General features: G+C 43.6%; 1 protein-coding gene across 2 annotated transcripts; it reads right to left on the bottom strand.

Annotated features, from left to right (window-relative positions):
- LOC109912686 (CLN6 transmembrane ER protein) lies at positions 1-12,872 on the bottom strand. 2 transcript variants are annotated; one of them, XM_020512124.2, is made up of 7 exons: positions 12,688-12,872; positions 7,726-7,840; positions 6,935-7,033; positions 5,814-6,002; positions 4,859-4,914; positions 2,855-2,977; positions 1-730 (listed from the first exon to the last, which is right to left on the bottom strand). In XM_020512124.2, the coding sequence occupies exons 1-7, from the start codon at positions 12,735-12,737 to the stop codon at positions 460-462; spliced, it is 903 nt and encodes a 300-aa protein (XP_020367713.2). In that variant the 5' UTR covers positions 12,738-12,872; the 3' UTR covers positions 1-459. The 2 variants fall into 2 exon arrangements, with proteins under 2 accessions (XP_020367713.2, XP_048471876.1); XM_048615919.1 differs by lacking the exon at positions 12,688-12,872 and adding an exon at positions 10,895-11,008 and having other exon boundaries at positions 7-730.
- Positions 12,873-13,775: the final 903 nt, after the last annotated feature.

Here is a 13,775-nt window from a genome sequence, read left to right as displayed (position 1 = left end):
ACAGCATCGAAAATGACCATTGGGCCCATCTGTCTTGTGCTGACTTTTTTGGAGTACTCCCATCTGACCTACTGTTAGCAGAAATGCAGCAGGGGCTGTGGCTTACTCTCTCTTGGGTTTTGAAAGACTCCATCAGATATTCTCGTGAGCCTCTTAAAGGGTGGGGTGAGAAGACGATCCTGTGGATTGCCCAGAGCACTTGGGCTAAACTGGAGTTATACTGCAGTCAGTGCAAACTTGAAAGCAGCACAAAGCTGCTTCCTGGTGGGGGATGGGGTGCCTTGCATCACTTGGCACAAACTATACTGCCACTATTTGCATCGATGCCTATCTGAAACCACTGCGAATTGAAATGTGGAGAGTACAACGGCACCCGAAAGGAATGCTCAACTATCAGTTACTTGGGGGAAGTTGGAGAGTTGACTAAAACGGCTTCAGAAGCAAGACCCAGAAAATAAGCTACAGTGTTTTCTTGATGTGCAGGGTATAATACGCCCAAGGCTCTGGAACGTACATGACTCCAGGGTACTTTTTTCGGAGAATTTTGTCGTTCCACAGGAAGGCGACCCAAGCAGAGATCAGAACCAGGGCAATGCAGAAAGAGTAAAATAAAAAGAGGCCATTACTGTCCATCACCAGTCCTTTACGTTTGTTGTGCATGACAGTTGCAATCATAGCAAAGGTGGTAAAGATATAGAGGACGAAGATCTGACCCTCAGTCACCAGATACCTAGAGAAAAAGGTCAAAAGCTAAACTGTAACCTTCACTTATAACAAGGTCCTGAGAATTTTACAAAGGACATCAAATAAATTCCACTCCCCATCATTTATCCCTTCCCCTTCTGAACGTAGCAGATTATAATGTGGTTTAAATGCAATTGTGACATTAGGACAAGTAATACATTTAGGATGGATACCAAGGATTCTTCTTCACATATAAATGGTTGGGGGAGTGGGGAGGAGAGAACAGGAGGATTACTGTCTCGGGGTGATAGCAGTGTACAGGTGTAAACAGACTGACTGTAACTGGTTTTGCAGCTGTCCCTGTGACATTTTGAGGGGTCTAGAATACAAGAGATGTACTGCTGAGGCTGGTCAGACTGCATTTGGAATACTGTGAACAGTTTTGGACCCTGTATCTAAAGATGGATGTGCTGGCACTGCAGGGAGTCCAGAGGAAGTTCAAAAGACAGTGATCCTGGGGATGAAGGGCTGGTCTTATGCGGAGAAGTTGAGGACTCCAAATCTCTACTCTATGGAGTAGAGAAGGATGAGGGGGGAATCTCATTGAAACTTATAGGATACCGAGAGGCCTGAATAGATTGGATGTGGAGAAGAGGTCGGCACTATTATGAAAGACTGAGATCTGAGGTGGCATTGCCTCAGAGTGAAGGGACGACCCTTCAGAACTGGTATGAGAAGGAATTTCTTCAGCCAGAAGGTGGTTATTTTGTGGAACCCATTGCTGCAGAGAGCTGTGGAGGTCGGATCATTGAGTGTCTTTAAGGCAGAGATAGAAAGTTTCTTGATTAGTCAGGGGTTCAAGGGTTATGGGGAGAAGGCAGGAGACTGGAGTTGAGAAGCATATCAGCCATGATCGAATGGCAGAGCAGAGTCAGTGGGCAAACTGGCTTAATTCTGCTCGTATATTTTATGGTCTCTGATGGGAATAAATTTCAGCCCAACAAAACAAGTAGAAGAAAAGCCCTTGGAATCATTTAAGGATCAACTGGATGCTGGTACTGGAGACTGAAGATCCTTCAGGAGAATTAAGGGGAGTTGAATGGATCTTCTGCACACACAGCTATCTTGCAACACTGACAGTATTCAGTGAACTGACTATGCTGTTAGTCTGGATACTGCAACTGTGAACCTCGGCATACTATTTGACCAAGAGACTATCAGGATGTGCAAACTGTGAAGTTACTGTATAACCAGGGGAATCAGTAACTATATTTTTTTCCTCCACACGTTCATTCCTGGGATATGGACACCAATGGAAAGGTTGACCTTCATCACCCATCTCTGGATGCCCTGACAAGGTGGTAGTGACCCACCTTCTGGGCAGCACCAGGTTAGAAGGTCAATATAAGCCAGTGGTTTGCCAGGCCTTTTCAGTGAAAAATTAAAAAGGGATGGGACTGAAGTCACATATAGGCCAGAGTGGGTGAAGCCAGTAGGTTTGCTTTTAGGTTGAACTATTCGTGAACAGTGGACACTTATGATCTTTTTCCTTAAATGGAGGCTGTTTTCATTTCTAGAATTATTTAGTCAAAACAAACTGAATTTGAACTGCAAACATGAGTTTATGAACCATCATTCTCTGGGCTAGGCTGGCAATTTTGAATGACTCAGCCAGCACCTTAGTACCTCATTCTTGTACACATAGTCCAGAACTGATCATGGTGATATTCAAGACTAAAGTAAATCTGGAATTAACTCGGTGCTTTTCTGGATTGGCAGGTGTCTCCAGCTTCACGGCTAATTAAGTACTTTCATGGTGTAGCCACTGTTCTAATATTGGAAACACAGCAGCTAAACGGCATACAGCAAGATCCCAAAAAGGGGTAATCACCAGATAATGTGTTTCCACGTTTTTGAATGAAGGGTAAATATCATCCATCATATTCCCTTCTTTGAAACAGTGTCATGGGATCTTTTGGATCCACCATAGTAGCCCTCAGTTTATTGTCACCTCTTGACAGCGCAACATTCCTTCAGGTCTGTGCTGATGGGGAGGGTCTTGATTTTCATGCTCAAGCCCCAGAGTGGGATTTGCCCCCCCGAACACGGCATTCCCATAGACTGAAAGACAAAGTTGTGGTTATTCTTTGTTAAGCACTTTGTCTCTTACCAGTAGTATAGGCTACTTGGCCCAAGCAGCAGCCATGCTGATAGGGGCATTCTGCTGTCTCTGCTACAGCGAGTAAAGCACCCAGTGAAATACAGACTGAAAATGATGAAGAACGGAACATACCTGAAACAAAAATCGACACAAGGAATTAGTCAACCCAGCTTTTCTTCATACCCCAGAACCAAAGTAACAGCTTGAACTGCAGCCTCACAAATAGGTGCAATGATTACTCAGACATCATGGATCAAGTCGTAGTAAAGGTTCTTTGCAACATCAAACTGCTTTACGAAGTCGGAAATCTCCTGGCATGGAGCATGTTTTCACACAAGTTAGCAGTCATGGCAGGATCTTCAAACACGAGGGTGGTGCATGTATGGAATGAGCTGCTGGAGGAAGTGGAGGAGGCGAGTAAAGTTACAACATTTAGAAGGCATCTGGATTGTTACGTGAATAGGAAGGGTTGAGAGAGATGTGGGCCAAATGCTGGCAAGTGGGACTAGATTAATTTAGGATAATTGGTCAGCATGGATGAGTTGGACCAAGAGAGTCTGTTTCCGCGCTGTACATCTCTATGACTCTACAGATTACAGCATATTTTTGCTGATCTGACCCAAATTTCATTCAGTATGCACAAAAGATAGTGAGACATGCATTCACAAACATGAATACGGTGGTGACAATACACACACTTTCCAGCAATTAAGGGTGAATACTGGACAACTATTCTTTTCCCCTCTCGATCCAAGGACTTTGAGATCAAGGGGATAAACTCATTTAGCACAGACCAGGGTCAAAGGTGAGTCCCTCCCACTGAACTCCTAATAGAAATGCAGCAGTTTCCAAGGACCGCACCCCACCCACCCCCCAACTCATGGTCATCTGAACTCCAGCAGTAACTAATAACAAAATAACTGTTGCATTAGACAGATGAGCAAAGAAGCCAATTAAAGCTAAATAACAGGTAATACAAAAAAAAGTGTTTGTCCTTTATGTTCCCAGAGGAGATCTTCATTTTTTTTTTAGAAAGTGAGAATAGGACTGCACTTTCAAGAAAAAAGCCTAAATTACAGACTTCACTTCAAATAAAACAAAATCTAGATAATAGATTACACATGAAGCACCACCAACATCCCCCAAATAGATAACATATTACATGCAATCATACTTCACTAGGTTGGTGTGTATTCATCTCCATGCACACCACAATGTTATCTATATTACAAGATGTGTTCTTTTGCTGCTATGAAACTGGATCCCAGAGGAAGAAAGGAATAATAACCTGGGGCGGGGGGAGGTTGGGCGGTGGTGGTGGTGGAGGATGGACGAGAGTCCGAGAACAACAAACCTAATGGAGGGTGAAGAGGGCCAAGTGCCAGCTCATAAGCTTAAATGAAATGCTTCACTTGATAGTTAAGCCCAAGTTTCTCACACAGTCATCAAACGTTAATGAATCTGTATAGATGTTGCTCTATTCAATTTCCTGCAGCAATACTGCATTGAAACAAGATCAGGCATTTTAAACAATATCTTGCTTCCAATGGAACAGTTGGAAAGACCGTATTGTAGCCTCTTTGATGCTGCAGGGAACGTAGAATCGGAGGATAAACTCAATATACTGAGCACACAGTCTCACACACAATTGGCACGGTCTGACCAGAGGTTATTACCTTTCAGTTGTTACTCACCCCCAGCTTTTCTCCAGTTATGGGACTAGCCGAGTCCTGAAGGAATTGATTCAAAGAGGAACCAAATGACCCAGTTATCATCCTTCATGTGTAGGACTGAGGCGTTGAGTGACCAGAGAGAGCAACCGAATTCTCAAGCAGGTCCAGATGTCACTGGTGGAGGAGGCCCACTCACTACCCATTCGCTGACCCAGGAGGAACCTGTCAATAGCTGGGAACACTGACGGGGTGTCTGTGCTGGGGAAACACATCAGAGCTGATTCTGACTGCCTCTTGTACAGTGGTGGATAGGAAGCTACCTTTCTTTCAATTTACTTACCACATTAAATGGCCCAAGGATTCATCATAGTAATACAGCAGTTCAAACGAGTCAATCTGTGGGTTTAAATGAGAAATGATAAACTTTGACAATAGCCCAGCTGTGTTTCTTCGGTACAATAGCCAGGTTGAGTGAATTTTGTACTCAGGCAGACCAGTTCCAGAGCAGCCTGGAGCAGTGCATCGTGAAGATCCCTCTTCCCTGGCCCTGTACCCATCTCAGGAGAGCACCTCCAATAATACCATTTTTCATGTCCTTCACCAATCACCCAGAGATGCACCTAAATGAGATTATGGACCTAGATTAATGCTAATTAGTTGCAGTCATGCACTCAGGACATTCTACAGAACTGGACTGAGACTTAACTCATTTCAAACTGGTGAATTTTCATTGTTCTGAAAAGTCTGAGGAAAGTTAACTCTGTTCGTCTCTCCACGGATTCTGTCTCATCCCCTGGAATTTTCAGCATTCTGTTTTTCCCACACACCCTCCTCACCCAATTGGTGCCTTAAAGCCACAACAAGCAGCTACTTTCAGTTTATCAACATTTGTGTAGCACCGCTAATGCAGTAAACCATCCAAAGGCACTTCACAAAGCAAACACAATCAGAGTACCACATCCTAATGTTCTGCTAAGAGGTTGGACCTTGGACTGCTCGGAGCATGTTGGTCTGTAGACTTACCATCATTCACTGTGTAACAATAAAACAATTTAACAGTTACTAAGTCTGGTTTAAGCTTGTAATAAGTCCTAAAGAATTAACACATGATCAAAAACCTCAGATCCTGAATGCTGAAGGCACAGCTGCCAATAATGGAGCAATGAAAATCAGGCATATGAAAGAGATTAAAAAGACAAATGTCAAACCCACTGCATATCCCTGTATCCTGAACCAAGCAAAACTTGCATGGGTTTGATCAGATTGAAAACGTTTATCAATGCGATGGCTCTTACCAATGTTTCTGGTTTCAAGTCCTTCATAATTGGGTTTTCACGCACAGACAAGTGGAGTTGGTAACCACTTAAAATCAGTCGATGATTCACTGAATCGCCAACAAGGTGAATGCTTGCTCCCATAACAAATGTTATTATACAGATGTACACCGCTGAGATAGGGAGTGTCTTGGGAGACCGCTCGATAAGCTGCAAAAATATTTAAGATTGAGAGAACACTAATATACTCTGGAAATAAGCCCTTGAGAGCTCAATGAATTATGATCACCACTTCCGGATCTTCAACGTGTCTGTTTCTGCCACCATTTCTCTATTCTCCCTTCTTTTCTGAAAGGGCTACAGTTTGATGCAGTAGGTCTTGTGGCACCTGGGGTTGGATCCCCACCTCAGTGCTAGAAGCCCTGGGTTCGATCGCACACCAGGACTTGTTAGCCAAGGAAGGCCTGATGGCAGGTAGTTAAGAGGAAGAGTTTCCTGGTCAGCCACCTTGCAGAAGGCAATGGCAAACCACAGCAATTTGTGTACAGACCAATCCAAACAAGGCCACGGCCTGATCCTGAGAAATTAGGACTGGAGGACAGACAGATTGTTTGATTCAGGATGGTTTCAGGTATAAGCCTGGACTGTGGGAATCACAACAAGCTATTCAACTATGCATGGCAACATAGAAAAGTCAGTTCTTGGTCCCTACCCTCCCATGAGCTTTAAATTCAGTGGGAGGCAGTCAGCACATGGCTGGGTGGTCTCCCTCCTAAAAGACCAATTGGTAAAGGCAGATACAGCCAGGGTTTGGTCACATAGCAGAAATGCTTGGGAGAAATGTAATGTTTGCCACGTTAAATTTTTAGCAGGCTTGCCAGTTCTTCTCCCTAACACAAGGATCTCATTCCTGGATGCTTTTGGGGAAGCCAACTCATTAAGTCATGGCATCTCTATGGTTAACCCTCGATGCAAAAATCTAATGCAACAAAAGAGGTCAGGAATCAACGTTGGAAGCTTTGAGCTCCTCTGGGCTCAGATCCACACTCGATTCTGCACTCTATCGTTAAGCCAAAGGGATGGATTCAATAAGGACACAGAGACCCCATTGCAACCTCTGCGATAGACAACAAAGACCTTACCTTCAGGAGGAGGAAAGGTGTGATGATGTTGTAGGCCATGTGAAAATAATCACCGACACTTGGTTTATTCAATGGAAACCACTCGACTGGAAGAACAATCTATAAATGAGCACACAGCGGACCCTGCTCAGTTTCATACGGGTAAAATGGCATGGACAGTATAAACAGAAACTCCTTCTACCCCTCAACACAATCCCAGATCCTACAACTGACCTCCCACGCTGATGGGTTCAGAGTACAACTTGCCAAAAAAGCTACTTTTCCGGTGTTAAACCAGGCAGTTTATTTAACACAGAGCCATCATACTAAACACACCCAGTATTGACAGAGTGCACTTTCCTGAAGGATAGCACACAACCTACAGCATAGGAACAGATCATTCAGACCACACCGCCCATGCTAGGGTCTGCTCAACACAAACTCCCTATTCTCACACCATTAGCATATCCTTCTATTTCTTTGGCCTCATGATTATCCGGTTGCTTTAAATGCATTAATACCCTTTAGTTCTACAACTTGTGGTAGGGAATCCCACATTCTCCTGAATTCCCTATTAATTTTATTACTGATTGTTTAATATTGATGGTCTCGAGTTCTAGTCTCCCCAATAAATGGAAACATCATCTCTATCTATTGTGTACCAAACCCTTTCAGAATGTTAAAGGCCTCTATTGGGTCACCTGTCAGCCTTCTCCAGAGAAGCAGCATTAGCTCTGGGTAGTGACTGGGCACACTTTTCCAAGTCCCAGGATTCCATTCAGTTAACACAAATTTGTCAACTCAGGACTCACCATTGCAATTGGACGGCCAAAATCCAGGATCCAGTTCTGCACGGTGAAATAAAACCAAAGATCCAGGTGGAACTGAGGCTTTTTGTCCAGGACCTCAGGCTCCTTTCCTACATTCCTACAAAATAACAATGACAAAACACAGTTTATTCTTAACCAAGTGTCTCTTAACAAAAAAGTCTCCTACTGCTCTTCTGAAGCATCACTGAGAGACACTCCATCCTAGGCCCTGATCAATCATGCTTAACTCCAGTAAAATCTCACTTGTAGAAATATGGAGTGATATTTTGGGAGGAGGAACCAGAGGATATAAAGCTGTAAAACATTAAATGGATTTGTGGTGTCTGCTGTGGCTCACTGACACAGACTCCCCATGTCTGATACCTCCAGCCTGTCCTGTGCCAACAATTACATTTGGAGTGTCAGAGTCTTAGTTTTAGGATGAGAGATAAGCTGAAGAAAGCTACGGGACAAAAGGGCAGTTAGGGGAAAGCCTATTTTCAGACTTGTAAGGGTGTAGATTAGCAATAGTGGAAGCAGCATCTACAACTGTTTTCAAAAGGAAAGTTGACATATGTTCTGAAATTAAACTTTTAAACTATTTGGACAAGAGGCCAAGGGAATAACTGCGACTCAAATGATTGCAACCTCAGGCTGCATACTGTGGTGAGATTACGGAGATGAGGAGTTTGAAAACTTTTAGATATCAGAAGAAATGACAGATCTGTTCTGTAGTTTTCAAAAGCACTCAATGCCTATTTGTACCATGAATAATGCACATTCATCTTTTAATCTCACTGAGGTTTAACCTGTCATCTCGAGTGCGGCTAAGCACAGCTCAAAGCACTTGGTTGTGACTCTCTCAGGTCCTGATATTTACAGAAATCACTTGACTACTAGTCCACACAGATCAGAAGCTTTGCAGTTCCAAACTACATTCATAAATGGAAAACACTGCAGGTGCTGGAAATCCGAAATAAAAACAAAGTTCTGGAAAATCTCCACAGGTCTGGCAAGGTCTGTGGAGAAAGAAAGTCAATATTTCAAATCCAAAGATGACTTTGCAAAGATCTGGACACCCCCCTCAACGAACTTGGGCGTTATGATGGCTCAGTGGTTAGCACTGCTGCCTCACAGCACCAGGGACCCAGGTTCGATTCCATCCTCGGGTGACTGTGTGGAGTTTGCAGATTCTCCCTGTGTCTGCCTGGGTTTCCTCCCACAGTTCAAAGATGTGCAGGCTAGGTGGATTGGCTATGCCATATTACCCCATAGTGTTCAGGGATGTGTAGATTAGGTGGGTTGTTGGTGGATGAGATGCTCTGAGGTTCGGTGTGGACATGTTGGTCTGAAGGGCCCGTTTCCAAACTGTAGGGATTCTATGATGCTACAAGACCAGCTGAGTTTTTCCACTCTCTTTATTACATTAGGCTAGCTAATCTCAACCGGGAGAGAAACATTAGGAACCAGATCCCAGGTGGGAGTGGAAATGGATGTGGGTGCACAGGTTGGGCTGAGACAAGATGAGATCAATTGCAGTTTCTGCCAAAGTTCAGTGGCAGAGGTGGAGGTGACAGGTCAATCTTCCATTCACACTGTGGCCAGTCAGCACTGCCTGCATTGCAACCTGTTTAATTTTGAAGTTTCTGTTGGTATCTCTGTGCAGTCCCCAGCTCAGTCTTTGCCCCTCACCACTCCCTGGTGAACACAGCTCGGTCCCCATCCTGCCAAGTTGACTGAATCTTGAAATCAACACACGTCCCAAGTCACCAAAACCTAGCTGTATCACTGTCTACGTTTATATAAAAGACTGACTGTGTACACAAAGTACTCCAAGGGCCTGTAGAATTGCACCTTAACAGTGCAGCCTTCAGGATAGACAGGAAACAAATTCAGGCAAGTAATTGCGGGGCATCTTCGTCACAGATTTCCACTTGCAATAACAATCCCTGGAGTAAGAATCTGTCTGCTCCATTTTTGTAGTCACATGACAATCTCATCACCACTGCTTACATCATAAAGGTTAAATCATTATCATTGCTGTCACGTTCATTGACCACGGACACTCACTGAAAGTAAGTCACATTTAAATGTTTTAAAATCTATTAAGTTGTATATGAGTTACAAATAAGTAGTAAGCATTAGCCGTCTGAGAAAGACTTGATATTCAGTTCTGTCATTTAGAAATCATTGTTTTCCAAACTCTTTAATCTCCCAGTGGCTTAAGAGAATAGACTTTTTGTGGTTGGCTCTTTGATCAGTTCCGAGTTGGCTAAGCTCCACAGGGACAACGTTTGGAGCATTATTCTTGCATTCTCACAATGACAATTGAATTTAACAAGCTAAATGAACAGTACTCAGGACAAACAATGAACTTCACTATCCTTTTCAAAAAGTTAAAAAACAATAACAATGTTTCTGCCGTGCTAACTTTCAACATGCAGTTGATCTTTAAAACCTATGTTGCTCACCTTACTTGGCAACATGTTACTATAAAGTGTCAAATAGTTGCAGTCCCCTAGCACCCTCAGACTGCTCAGCTAAGCCCAAACTGCCAAATGAGAAATTCTTAGCCCCAGAACTGTCCAAAGGGACCCAGAACAATTCGCCAAGTTTCACCCCCCAAAATGTGGCAGTTAATTAAGCTCAACTAGCCTCTTCCAGGGGAATACAAAAGCTGTCAGGATGTAAATCATGCAAAATGCACGTGCCAAATACATTCAATCATCCATATTTGTTGGACATTAACACTTTGCTTAGTTAGTGTCCAGGCTAGAAGACTCCTTGATGGTTGGGACACTACATTCCCCAGGTATTAGAAACATAGAAGCTAGGAGTAAGCCATTCAGCCCTTTGAGCCTACTGCATCAAAACGATCATGGCTGATCATCCAACTCAGTCCCCTGTTGCCACTTTCAATCTTTGAGCCCTCTAGCCCCAAAACAATATCTATCATTTTTCAACATGACAGGGATAATACAGAGCTGTAAGTGCTTCTGATATTATCCACACATGCGCTGAGAAGCGAGCTGGCATTCACCCATTTTAACCTTGGATGTGTTGCTAGCAAGGCAGAAGACTACAACATTACAACACAGTGCAGACAGCTTCATTTGTATCATGTGAGTCAGCAGGATAAGTTCACCAGCATAGTTCTACTAGTAGCTCTCACATTCTAGAGTGGGATTAATGTCCTTCGCGCTATTACACGAGTAGTTACGTGACTGTTAAACCACTTCAGTGGCACAAAACGAACACTGATACAGGTGAGTGCCAGTTGGCTAGGTTTCTGCTGGAAAAACAAATTGAAATATTGTGAGCAAACTTAGTCAATGGAAAGCTAGCATAATTAACCTAAAGGTTTATCTTAATGCAGAAAAGTGTGAACCACATCAACTCATGAAATCATAAGAACATTGACAGGGTAGATGCAGAGAGGACATTTCCCCTTGTTTGGGGGGGCGGGGTGGGGCGCAATCTAGAATTAGGGCCGTAGTTTCAGAATAAGGAACCTGATTTCCAACAGAGGAGGGTCTTACAGGTTTGTTAATCTTAGGAATTCACCACTTGAGAACAGTGAAGGTTCAGTCAATGAACATCCTCAAGGCAGTGTTAGATCTACCCAAGGCAGGAAAGAAGTCAAGGGCACAATCAGATTAGCCATGGTCTTATTGACTTGATGGTGGGGGTCGGGCAGAAAATCAGCCTTTGCGGGTCCAAATGGTCCACTCCTGCAAATTTTTGTGGTTTTTGAATTAATGGAAATACACTTATGGTGTACTAAGAGCTGAAAGAATAAACAGAATAATCCTCATTCCTTTAACCTTGCAATCAACACTTGTTTTTCTTCCCTAGTGTATTATTGTTTATTTCTGATAATCTAGTGTTTGTGATGGCACCCGCAGTTGAATAGCCAAGACACTGCCTGTCCGTGCTTCCCCATAGACAATGGTCACAAAGGGCAGGAAGGGAGTGAACACAGGTGCAAAAAAAAAAGTCTGAAGTGGGCAGAATTGGTCTCAGGTGACATTGTCACAGGGGCTGCAGAGCTTTAACTACCCATTGTGTAGCCTGCCCAGTTCTCTCTCTCTGAACAGTCCATTATCTGCTGCTTTCAAGCAAAGCCAATTTCATCCCCAGCATCACAAGAGAAGTGAAAAACATGAACATTCCCAGCATTGTTATTCTTGCTTCTATCCCATTCCTAGCAACCTTGGGAGTTGCACGTTATGAAGGGAGTGGGAAAATTGATTTTAAAAAGATTCAGAATTAAATCCTATTTGAGTTGAATTGATATCAATGCCACCGATACTGATATAGAAACAGTCCATAGAGTATTTTTCTTAAAAAAAGTGGAAGTTAACATTAGGACTCTGCTGGTGCTGTGGAGTTTAACTCTGCAGCAAGGATTAAACAGTCAATTAGCGGCCAGCACTCAGATAATTGACAGTTCAAGATCCACTTTTGGACTGACGCACAAAACCTAAGCTTACAGTAAGTGCAGTGCTGAGGGAGTGCTGCACTGACAGAGGTGCTACCTTTCAGAAGGAAGAGTAAACATTAAGATCCCACCTGAGAGCAGGTGGGAAAAAGAAATTCCCCTGGTGACTGTTATGAAGCAAAACCAATATTCATCCCTCAAAACACCCACACCACAGATTATCTGGTCGTTGTTGCTTTATGGAAGCTTCCTGTGCACAGTTTGGTGCTTCTTTCAACAGTGTGTTGGCACTTCAGAACTTCTAGTGTAAAGCACTTGGAAACAATCCTGAGGTCTTCAGACTGGTCGGTGCAAGAGAGAGAGGTGTTTCTTTTTTACAAAGGGAGGGTGAAGTATTGTATGAGAAAACAAATTCACACAAGTATTTCTGAGTTGACAGGCCTGCAAGCCGCCGTGGCCTCACTCCTTTCAAATAAAACAGAACAGCAAAGAGTACAATGTAAACCAGTATAAAAGGACCAAACCTGGGGACGAAGAAAGGAGTTTGCACAGGAGATTGCTGTCGCTTCCGCATGTTTTGGGTTTGCCTCTGTCTGCTCTTTTCTGTTTGTGTCTTCTATTTCCTCTGCAAAAAGGTTCCCTTCTTGCGAGAGGTTTAGTTTTGTCCCAGTCTCCTTCCCTCCCCAGCAAGAGCAGATTAAGAGCCCGGACCCAGTCACTGCATGTGACCGAGAGGCAGCGTAGGAGGAGCGGCAGCGCCGAGCGCCTCCCGTCTTCCGCTATCGCCATCGAGATTCATTCATTCATTCATTCATTTATTCCCATGGTTTGGGAAGAGGGTTTTCTTTTTTAAAAAAAAGAGTTTTGCAGAAACTCAGTGGTTGGCTGTACTACAGACACGCCTCCCGGTGAACACCCCAAATGCTGATCAACAGCCTGCGTTCTTGTAGCGCCTTGAACTTCATCCCAAATCTCTTCATGTTTTAAAGCGAAATGAAGCACCGGGTTATGTACAGCGTGGAATTTTAGACAAATGGCCCCAAAAGAAACAACTTAAAGAAACTTTAGGGATGGCAACTCAGCTTCCCTTCCAAACCCAGCAGGGCCATCACTGAGAGGGACAAGGACAGCAGGTAAAAGGGGGAACACCACCATCTGCAAATTCTCCTCCAAATCACTCACCCTTCTGCCTTGGAAAAGCAGCACCCTTCCTTTACTGTCCCTACAGAACATGGGCTGCAGAGGTTCAAGAAGGCACTTCACCTTCAAGGACAACTAGAAATGGGAAGTAAGTACTGACCCAGCTAGTAACACCCATATCCTGCAAATGAATGAAGAAAGTTCCTGAGACATTGGGCTAATAGCTAACTGGTTGAAATCAGAGACCACCATTAGGTTTGTAGAGAGGTATGATCAAGGGGCCACAAAGACCAGCAATGAAGATATTTGAATACAGTGTAAACTCTTATCCCTTGACCTTTCTCACCATTCAGTTTGGAAGTAATCAGTCAGCACCTCTTTCCCTGTTGGTTGTCCTAGTTATTATAGCCCTTAATTGGACATTAAGTGAGGATTAGTTTCTGTTCAGCTGTGATGCCTCTTCTGAGGGAAT

Source organism: Rhincodon typus, chromosome 33 (genome assembly GCF_021869965.1).
Source record: "Rhincodon typus isolate 14 chromosome 33, sRhiTyp1.1, whole genome shotgun sequence".
Classification (NCBI taxonomy): domain Eukaryota; kingdom Metazoa; phylum Chordata; class Chondrichthyes; order Orectolobiformes; family Rhincodontidae; genus Rhincodon; species Rhincodon typus.
The sequence above is the reverse complement of the archived record's forward strand: the minus strand, read 5'-3'. Positions and strand labels throughout refer to the sequence as shown.